The sequence below is a fragment of the Peromyscus eremicus genome, chromosome X (assembly GCF_949786415.1).
Source record: "Peromyscus eremicus chromosome X, PerEre_H2_v1, whole genome shotgun sequence".
NCBI classification, from domain to species: domain Eukaryota; kingdom Metazoa; phylum Chordata; class Mammalia; order Rodentia; family Cricetidae; genus Peromyscus; species Peromyscus eremicus.
In genome coordinates this window covers 75,355,480-75,366,697 of record NC_081439.1, presented here as the reverse complement: position 1 = coordinate 75,366,697, position 11,218 = coordinate 75,355,480, and the positions used below count along the sequence as shown (strand labels likewise).

The 11,218-nt window shown below is 34.8% G+C and overlaps 1 protein-coding gene across 1 annotated transcript; it reads left to right on the top strand.

Annotated features, from left to right (window-relative positions):
• Positions 1 to 4,831: 4,831 nt before the first annotated feature.
• On the top strand, positions 4,832 to 10,946 carry LOC131899053 (vigilin-like). Its single transcript, XM_059250420.1, has 2 exons — positions 4,832 to 4,907; positions 8,795 to 10,946. Exon 2 carries the CDS (start codon positions 8,893 to 8,895, stop codon positions 10,903 to 10,905), a length of 2,013 nt encoding a protein of 670 aa, XP_059106403.1. The 5' UTR covers positions 4,832 to 4,907; positions 8,795 to 8,892; the 3' UTR covers positions 10,906 to 10,946.
• The last annotated feature ends 272 nt before the right edge of the window (positions 10,947 to 11,218 follow it).

The window sequence follows — 11,218 nt, the reverse complement described above, 5'->3', positions numbered from 1 at the left end:
TGATCTCCCTTAGTTGTCTTATTCTTCTAGCTACAATTTCAAGTAAAATATAGAATAGATATGGAGAGAGTGGACAGCCTTATCTTGTTCCTGATTTTAATGGAGTTGCTTTGAGTTTCTGTTCATTTAATTTGATGTTGGCTATAGATTTACTGTATATTGCCTTTATTATGTTTAGATATTTCCCTTAAATCTACAATCTTGCCAAGACATATCATGAAGTGGGTCTTGGATTTTATCAAAGGTTTTTTTTTTCAGGATATAATGAAATGATTATATTTTTCTCCCAGTTTGTTTATATGTTGAATTACATTGACAGATTTCTATATGTTGAACCATCCCTACATCTCCGAGATGAAGCTTACTTGACCATGGTAGATGATCTTTTTGATGTGTTTTTGGATTTGGTTTGCAAATAATTTATTGAGTGTTTTTCCATAAATCTATCTGGCCCTGGGTTTTTTGTTTTGTTTTATTTTTTTTTTTGTTTTGTTTTTTTGATTGGGAGACTTAATGAATGCTTCTCTTTCCTCATGGGTAATAGATCTATTTAGATTGTTTATCTCATCTTGATTTAACTTTTGTAAGTGGTATCTATCAAGAAAACTTTCCATTTCTTTTAGATTTTCCAATTACGGGGAGTACAGGTTTTTGAAGTATGACCTAATGATTCTGTATATTTCCTTGGTGTCTGTTTCTATGTGTCAATTTTTTCTTCTGATTTTGTTAATTTGGATATTGTCTCTCTTTTAGGTAAGTTGATAAGAGTTGTCTATCATGTTAATTTTCTCAAAGAACCAACTCTTTGTTTCATTGATTCTTTGTATTGTTTTTATTTTGCCTTTTTTTAAATTTCAGACCTCACTTTGGTTATTTCTGCCATCTACTGCTCTTTGTTCTGTTTGCTTCTTTTTGTTCTAGAGCTTTCAGGTGTGCTGTTAAGTTGCTAGTATGAGATCTCTCCAATTTCTTTATGCAGGCACTTAGTGCTATGAACTTTCCTCTTACCACTGCTTTCATTATATCTCGTAAGTTTGGGTATGTTGTGTATTCATTTCCCTTGAATTCTAGGAAGTATTTTATTTCTTCATTTCTACCTTTATACAGTAGTCATCCAGTAGAAAGTTATTCAGGTTCCATGAGTTTGTAGGCTTTTTGTTGTTTTTGTTGTTGAAATCCAACTTTAATCCATGATGGTCTGATAGGATGCAGGGGATTATTTCAATTCTCTTTTGTCTGTTGAGACTTGCTTTGTCACTGAGTATGTAGTCACTGTTCCATGAAGTGCTGAGAAGAAAGTATATTCTTTTGTGTTTGGGTGAAGTGTTCTATAGATATCTGTTAGGTCCATTTGGTTCATAACATTTGTTAGTTCCAGTTTTTCACTGTTTAGATTTGTCTGGATGGTCTGTCCTTTGGTGAAACTGGGGTATTGAAGTCCCTCACTATCACTGTGTGAGGGTCAAGTGTGATTTAAGCTTTAGCAGTGTTTCATTTACAAACATGGGTGACCTTGTGTTTGGAGCATAGATATTAAGAATTGAAAAAACATCTTGGTTGTTTTTTCCTTTGATGAGTATGAAGTGCTCTTCTCCATCTCTTTTGATTACCTTTGGCTTGAAGTCTACTTTTTTTTCATATTAGAATATTTTTCCAAATTCTTCCTCTGAGGTAATGTGTATTTTTGATGTTGAGGTGTGTTTCTCATATGTAGCAGAAGGGTGGATCCTGTTTTCAGATCCATTCTGTTAGTCTTTGTTTTTTTAATGGGGATTGAGTCCACTGATATTGAGCGATATTAATAGCCACTGATTGTTAATTCCTGTTATTATGTTGTACTTGGTGGTGTTGGTAGTGTGTGTGTGTGTGTGTGTGTGTGTGTGTGTGTGTCTGTGTATGTGTGTGTGTGTGTCTGTGTCTGTGTCTGTGTCTGTCTGTGTCTGTGTCTGTGCATATCTCTGTGTGTCTCTGTGTGTGTGTCTTTGTGTATTTCACTTTTTAGGGTTATGCTGGTGTGAGATTATTTATTGTCTGTATTTTTTTTGGTGTAGTTAACCCCCTTCAGTTGGAGTTTTCCTTCTAGTATGTTCTGTAGGACTGGATATGTGGATAGATATTGCTTAAATTTGACTTCATGGAATATCATGTTTTCTCCCTCTATGGTAACTGCAAGTTTTGTTGAATATAGTACACTGGGATGGCATCTGTGTTTTGTTAGAGTCTGCAGGACATCTGTCCAGACCCTTCCGGCTTTTCAAGTCTCCATTGAGATGTTGAATATATAATTCTAATAGGTCTGCCTTTATATGTTACTTGGTCTTTTTCTTTCACAGCTTTTAATATTATTTCTTTGTTATGTGTGTTTAGTGTTTTGATTATTATGTGGTAAGGGGACTTTATTTTCTGGTCCAATCTATTTGATGTTCTGTTAGTTTCTTGTACTTTTCTTGGCATGTCCTTGTTTAGGTCAGGAAAATTTTCTTCTGAGTTTGTTAAAATAATTTTCTGGGCCTTTGAGCTGAGATTCTTTTCCTTCTTCTATTTCTATTATTAGGTTTATTCTCTTCATGGTGTCCTAGATTTAATGATTTCATGAATGTTTTGTGTCAGGGATTTTTTGTATTTAACGTTTTCTTTGATCGATTTATCTTTTTCTTTTATCATATCTACAATGCCTGATATTCTCTCTTCCATCTCTTTTATTCTATTGTTGATACTTGTCTCTGTAGTTCCTGTTCACTTACCTAGATATCCCACTCCCAGAATTCCCTCAGTTTGTGTTTTCTTTATTGCTTCTATTTCCATTTTCTTTTCTTGTACATTTTTTTCATTTTCTTCAACTGCTTGTCTTTTCCTTGGCTTTCTTTAAGGGATTCATTAGTTTTCTCTTTTTTTGTCTTTCCCTCAACTTCTTTAGGGATTGATTCATTTCCTCTTATGGATCCTTGTAGCTAGAGTTTTCCTGCCTGACCCACAGTCAGGACAAATCTCTCTCACCTGCCAGTCCCACAGCTGCTCAGACCCGACCAAGTAAACACAGAGACTTATATTGGTTACAAACTGTATGGCCGTGGCAGGCTTCTTGCTAACTGTTCTTACAGCTTAAATTAATCCATTTCTATAAATCTATACCTTGCCATATGGTTCATGGCTTACCAGCATCTTCACATGCTGTTTCTCATCGTGACGTCTTGCAGTGTCTCTCTGACTCAGCCTTCCACTTCCTAGCTTTATTCTCCTCCTTGTCCCGCCTATAATTCCTCCTGCCTAACTACTGGCAAATCAGTGATTTATTTATTGACCAATCAGAGCAACACATTTGACATATAGAACATCCCACAGCAGATCCCTCTATCATCTTTATAAAGTTGTTTTTAAGGTTATTCTTATGTTTTTGTTATGTTGCAATGTTCAGGTCTTGCTGTAGTTGGGTGGCTGGGCTCTGGTGGTGACATATTGCCCTGGCTATTGTTGATCGTGTTCTTACACTGGCATTTAGGCATCTGGGTTTAGGACAATTATAGGTGTAGGTGCCCATTTCTGAGTTTGTCCTTGTTGGATTGGTGTTTTGTTCCTTGGTTTTTGTTTCCTCTCTGGTTTTCTTGCCTCAGTCCTCTAGGTTTCAGGGTGCTTGTGTGCCCTTTGGGGATCTGGTTGTTGGTGTGGCCTCTGGGGGAGCGTAGAGTTTCTACTCAAGGTGAACCCAGGTGGGATAGGGTGATGATGAGAGGAGGGACTATTGGGGTTTGGCTGGGTGGGTTCTGGGGGAGTGTTGGTGGTCTAGGAGAGTGGGTCTTACCTTGGGATCTGGGTGCTGGCCTGGCTTCTGATGGAGAAGGGGGCTTTGCAATGTTAATTTTAGTTGTATTTGGGATCAAACATGGGAAATAATGACTGTTGGGTAAATGAAATACCATTCAGCTGCACATCAGCTAGTAAATGCTTCAAAAAATTTATGTACAAGAAACTGTACAATATATTTTGTACATATGACCTAATAGATTCAAATAAGACAGTCACAGATTAAGCAATATTATTTACTGAAAATTAACATATGAAGGGTCTAAATCATAATCCAGATAGTTTTCTTAAAGATAGTTAGCATGTAGCCGGGCGGTGGTGGCGCACGCCTTTAATCCCAGCACTCGGGAGGCAGAGCCAGGCGGATCTCTGTGAGTTCAAGGCCAACCTGGGCTACCAAGTGAGTTCCAGGAAAGGCGCAAAGCTACACAGAGAAACCCTGTCTCGAAAAACCAAAAAAAAAAAAAAATAGTTAGCATGTAAAATCTTCTACACAGAACCTTTGGGGAAAAGTAGGATCATATGCTTATATGAGGTACAAAGAAAGGATGCTCATTTCTACTGGTGTCTGGAAATTCTTCTATGAAGTACAATCATTTGGGCTGGAGAGATAGCTCTGTGGTTAAGAGCACTGGTTCCTCTTGCAGAAAACTCGGGTTCAGTTAACATGGTAGCTAAGAACCATCTGTAATTCCAGATTAAGTAGCCAACACCCTCTTTTTACCTCTATGGGGACTACATGCACATGGCACACTGACACACATATTGACAATTCACCCATACACATAATTTTTAAGTAAATAAATTTTAATATAAACAACAATAACAGACACATACCACATGATAAAATGCTCTTATGGGAGGGAAGGTGAGAAGGAATTAGGAGGAGTAGAGTGAGGGGAAACTATAATCAGGATATATTGTATGAAACAAAACTATTTTCAATAAGAGAAAAAAAAGAATTTAAAATTAAGAAAAGTTTATGTTAGTCTGTGTGACATGAAGTTTACCTAAGTCTCTCTTCTTGTATACAGAGTCTCAAAAAACATTTACAAAGGAGACTTGATGCAGGTTAGAAAATTTGTAAGAAAATCATCTATAATTGGGTAAGTCTTATTATTATATATATTTATATACATATACAAGTACACATATTTGTGTACAAAACACAAACACCACATATTGACAATATGTGACACAGATTAGCAGTTAAATGTAATTTTAACTATTAGTAGAGATGACACTCTGCTATAAAATTATATGTATTCAATATTTTGATTATCTTGCACATGTATGCATGTGTGGGGGGGGGTAGTTATACACACTAAAATACATGAACCACAGCCATTTCATCTGTTTGTATTTGCTTCTTTAAAGTTTTATCATGAAAATTCCAACAATATTTTTATAAACTAATGTATTGAATAAATCACATACTTTTCTAACCTCAAACACATTTATTTAATATTTCCTTCTACAAATATAGTTTTACTACATCTGTGTATAAATATATACACGAACTATTAACAATGTGTAATCTTGTTTAATTTTTAAATGTGATTTTCACTATAAGTAGAAATACCACACTATAAAATTATAAATCCTTTTACTCAATATTTTGATTATTGATACCTCCTTATATTGGCATGTTAATTTATCTTTTATTATCACATATTCAGTGAAAAGATGAATATAGCATTTTGAAGTATTTTTTATTGTAAGACTATTTTTAGCATGAGCATCTAAATGAATGTTTCTTGATACAATTAAACATGTATTTCTCTTCTTAGAAATTTGGCACTAAGGTCTAACGTATTGGCTTAGTGATATTTACCACTAAGGTCTAGGGCTAATGCATGCCAGTGTGCACAAGGCTTTGCATTTGATCACCAGAGTTACAAACAGTATTTTTAAACTCTCAGGTAAAGAGTTTAGAAATTTGTTATATATTTATCAAGTGATTTAAAATCTGATTCTGCCACTTGACATTTACATTAGCTGAATCCCTTACTTGCTCATTCCAGTCCATTCTTAGTAATGATTGCTTCACTGATTAGTAAAATTTCCAAACTAGTGTCAATTAGTATCAATATAAATCCACATTAAATGAGACTAATATTGTTAAAACCTTTATTACTTGCTTGTATCATGAGTAGAATAATGTCATAGATACTTACACTTTTTTCAAAATTAAAAAAATGATTTATTTGTCCTTAATTCAATATGCACATTTATCTCTTTCACATCTAGCATTTATTTTCTGACTATATGTATTCTGATTGACTTTCAGTACCATTTTGTACTCAACATATTATCTTGTAAGTTTTTTCCATTGATCTTTTGATTATCACTTTAATGTTATCCAAAAAAGGGAGGTATTAACACCTAGAATATGACACAAGTCCTACTAGGCAATGCAAGTACACAATGAACAGACAACATGTTTGACATAAATATGTCTGGCAGGGGAAGCTAACAATAGGAGTCAATGATAGAGTAGAAATTTCACTTAAAAATAATAATATAGATGATAGAGAAAAGAGCAAAATATCAAACAGAAAGCTTATGCAGTTAATCCATCCAATGATGAGCTCTGTTAGAAGGTGATGTTGCAATTAAGATTTAAATATGATTTGAAAGATGAAAGAATAGTTGACTTTCAACTATATGCTGTAGTGCAGCCCTAAATGCATACATATGATATGAGAAATGATAAATGAGCTATGTGTTTGTGTGTGTGTGTGTGTGCTTGTGTATATGTGTGCATGTGTCTTTGTGTTTGTATGTGTAACAATAAGAATTAAGAGATCATGAATTTGAGAGGAAGTGGAAGGCATGAGGTTAGATGGAGTGGAGAAAAGAGGGGATGATGTAAATACACTGTTCATGTAGGAAATTATCTATCTTTATATCTATATTCATTTCTGATATAGTTGATATAGAAGCACTTAGTAAATGGTCAATATTCTGGTATTTTATCATTTTACTATGTATAAAACTTAAGATAAGTGTAAGTGCATACACTTTTTTTTTTTTTTTTTTGGTTTTTCAAGACGGGGTTTCTCTGTGTAGCTTTGCGCCTTTCCTGGGACTCACTTGGTAGCCCAGGTTGGCCTCGAACTCACAGAGATCCACCTGGCTCTGCCTCCCGAGTGCTGGGATTAAAGGCCTGCGCCACCACCGCCCGGCAAGTGCATACACTTATTTAGGAATTATATGTAATAAGTGATAAAAGTATACAAAAAGTCAGTTAAGAATAATATTTTACAATTTGTTTCTGATTAAATAGCTATATAATAAGAATAACAGATATTTCTTTAGACACATGAATATAAAAACAAGCTTCTATAAAGAAATGATAGAGAAAGTGTAGATGTTACTACCTTAGAAGTAAAAAAAAGGAGATGTTAAATAGAAAAAGAAAGTTTATATAGGAGTGTGTATGTGTTTGGGGCCCAAAAGACAAGTACATGAGACAAGGACCAAGCAAGAGATGGACTAGTTTAACAACAGCATGGTAAATGAGAAAAAAATGCGAGAGAGGAGGTATAGCATTTCAGTCAGTACTTATTAATACCATGACAGAAATGTAGGAATGAAATTAAAAATGGCATCAAATACTTGGCAAGCGTTAGTAAAATCAGTATGTATTTATAAAATTCCAGTACAGTTCAATCTAGGCTGTGGAGGTGCATGCCAGTAATCCAAGCACTCAGAAGGCAGAAGCAGGTGATACATCTATGAGTTTGAGGCAAGCCTCGTCTAAAAAGCAAGTTTCAGGGCAGCCAGAGTTGTTATACAGAGAAACCCTGTCTTGAAAAAACAAACAAACAAAAATTAAATATAGTTCAAACAATAAAATCTGGATATTAATAGATAAACATATGGAATAAGTTTCAAAGGACTATGAGGTATTCATTTAATGATACTGAGGTGGCTTATGGATATATAAACATTGAAGCTAGGAGATAGCATTGTACATTTGAGGAGTGATTAGTGGCTATTTCAGTGGTATTCCAAGTTATGAGTCTAAATTATACTACATAGGGAAAGAATACTGTGGATAGAATGAGTTCAAAGAAGTATGCATTAATAACCTAATATGTAGACTCCTACTAGAGGAGGTGGACCCAGGAAAGAATGTCAGTCAAAACAATCTTTAGGGTGCTCTAAACAGAAATGGGGTGTTTTTTAGAATTAAAAGAATATACATTATATCTCAACAAATGTGGATCTCAAAACAGTACTCAAACAAGTAACTGAGGTTTTTGTGCAGATCATTTTATAAATGAACATGGGGGACCCATGTAAGTGATGGGAACCTTCTGCATTTGAGTTAAGATATTTTTTGTAAACTCTAAATTTATTAAAATCCCATAAATTGAACACATGGAATGTGTGATTTTTTCTACTTTTATCAGTATATACTAATTATACATTATGGGTTTCATGGTAATGTTTCAAAAATGTAAAAATTATTTTATTTTATTCTCTCCTTGTTATACTCTTATCTCCTCCCGTTTTCCCCAATATCACCTTTCCAATTTAGTCCCCATAATGGTTCCATGTCTTTTTATTTGATGACTCAGACAGCTCCTTGCTATTCTAAGATACATATTTTTAAAATTCTTACTGAAAAAAGCAAGCACTGTTAAATGCAGTATCTTTAGAGACGTAGATAACTATATTTTTGCAATAATAATTAGAAAACAATTGCTGGTACTGGTGAAAAACAATGATTCTTGGTTTGGAAGAATAAGGGTTGTTTATGAATGTCATAAGATTACTTAAAATGATGAACTTTCTTTTGAAAGTGTTGTGTTCGTTTCCATACAGTCCATATAATTTGAATTTACCTTGTGCTCATACAAGGATAGATAAATCGGTGAAACTCTAATATATTCTCAGGAAAATGAATTAATTATTTTATTGTCTACCCTACGGATTATTTTTGAAACAAATTGCCTTTAAAGTGTTTATTCTTCTCACACAGTAATATGCTAAAAGACAACTACAAGCAGTTTTTTAGTCTTGGGGCTGCTGCTGAATAATCTGCAAATCATCTGGATTGCATATACTCCAAAATCAACAATGACTTCCAAAAGACAATACATTCTGTATCCAAGTAGGTCTTTGCAAAGGGAAAACCATGCTACCAATCTAAATTCAAGAGGAAGGGTTAACTTTACATCATCAAGTTACAACTCAGAGAATAATATCATTATTAGAAAGCCAGAAAACCGTGAACTAACTCATAACTGGATTCTCTCGATGCATAAAAACATAGCCAAAGTTTCTGAAGTGGAAATTTCTGTTCCTCCTAGTCTACACAAATCCCTATCTGATTCTAAAGAGTCTTTGATTAATTCAATCATGGAAGAATGTGGCAAAGTCTATATTCATTTTCCAAGTAGCAAATTGGGCCTTCAAAAAGTCATTATTAGAGGCCCTGCAAAAAATGTTGAAAGAACTAGGAAGAAACTTCTACAACTTGCAGAAGAAGAGCAAGCCAAGAGTTACTCCGTGGCTGTCCCTGTAAAGTCAAAATATCACCATTTTCTTATGAGTGAAAATGGTGGAAATCTTCATAAAATCTGTGAAAAGACAGGGGCACGCATCATTTTCCCTACCTTTAAGAACAAGGATCAAGAATCAGTAACCATCATAGGGACAGAAGAGGCTGTTAAAGATGTGCAAAAAGAGGTAGAGGTTTTACTGAAAGATCTGGAGAATGTGGTGGAGGATAGCATACTGATAAATCCCAAATTCCACAATTACTTTATCATGCAAAGGGGGCAGCTTTTACGAGAAATAATTAAGGAATATGGTGGTGTGTTTATTACCTTTTCATATGCAGGAAAACAGAGTACAAAAGTCACAATAAAAGGAGCAAAAGCTTGTGTTGAAGCAGCAAAGAAACATATTCAGGAAATATTTGAGCCCTTGCGTTCCGAAGTCACAACACGGTGTGTTATTCCCCCAAAATTGCATCCTTTTATCATGGGACCAATATGCTCTAGAATTCAACAAATTGCAAGAGATTGTAAGGTTCAAATCAAATTTCCAGACTCAGAAAGACCAAACACACATCTAGAAGTTCAGGAAAATGGGAAAGAAGAAGAAGAAAATATCACTAAAGTATCTGCTTCGACTTCTCCAAACAAAAGTGACACCATGTCTCTTTCGGAAAAAGCAGCAAATAGCATGGCAGCCACCCAAGCTGTCACAGCTAAAGTCCAAGTACCTTTTCACCTACATCCGTATATCATTGGGCACAAAGGAAGTGGGTTACGCAGGCTAACAAAGGAATTTGAAGTTCATGTTCAGGTATCACAACCCGGAGGAAATTTTCATATCATATCCATTATGGGCCTTGAAGCAAATGTAGAACAAGCCAAGATGAAATTGCAAAAACAAGTAAAAGCTTTACAAATGGAAATAGAAAACCGGACATTAAGAAATTTTAGGCAAACATTCAGTTTAGATCCCAAATATCATTCCAAGATCTTTGGTAATAAAGGTATACTTATTTCCCAGATTTGCACAGAATATAATGTCACTGTTCATTTTTCAAATAAAATAAGAAATCCAATGCAAGATCAAATTACCATTTCGGGTTCTAAAGACAACATCCTAAGAGCTCGAGATGCAATAATGAAACTGCTCCGTAAGATTGAAAAACCAGTTTCCAAAGAAATCCCACTGAACCATCAGGTTTGTTCCAATATTATTGGATTTGGTGGACAATCCATCCATAGAATCATGGAAAAATTCCAAGTAGACATCCGTGTACCTTCAAAAGGAATCTGTACTAATTCTAGCATCATTGTGAGTGGATCATCCTGTAATGTACAAGATGCAATTGACTATATCTTGGCTCTTGAGAAACATTTCCTATCTGTTGGAAAGAATGAACCTCCACTGGAGCATGTTAAGCGTGGTGGTTCTGGCTCCATAGCTGCAAAAACACCTAAGAGTTTTAGGAAAAGAAATGTTCTTCATCATGCAAAATCCATCCCACATCCTTCACATGTGGACAATTCTGAAGATTTTCCCAAACTGAAACATCAAGTGTCTCCTAAACCTCACCCTTGGAGACCATAATAACAAGAATTAAAACAAATAAATGGAAATTGTCCCAAACTGATTGTCTGAGACTGCTGTCAAATTTTATTATAAAACTGAAGTAGCTATTGAATGACTGATACAATTCTGACATCTTTGCCGTCAGTACACTTCTTAGACACTACCTAATGTTGCAGTGAAAATGAGGTATTTGGGCTTGAATGTTTGTAATATGTAGCAGCAACTTAGTTATGATTTCCACTCAGGACTAGATCCTGACACTTTTACATATATTCTGTTAAGTTAGTCCATTAACACAGGCTTTCTAACTTTCATGGTATATTAGTATGTC

Excerpts from the sequence above, each read along its gene's own strand:
- LOC131899053 (XM_059250420.1), top strand. The coding sequence starts at position 8,893 with ATGACTTCCAAAAGACAATACATTCTGTATCCAAGTAGGTCTTTGCAA.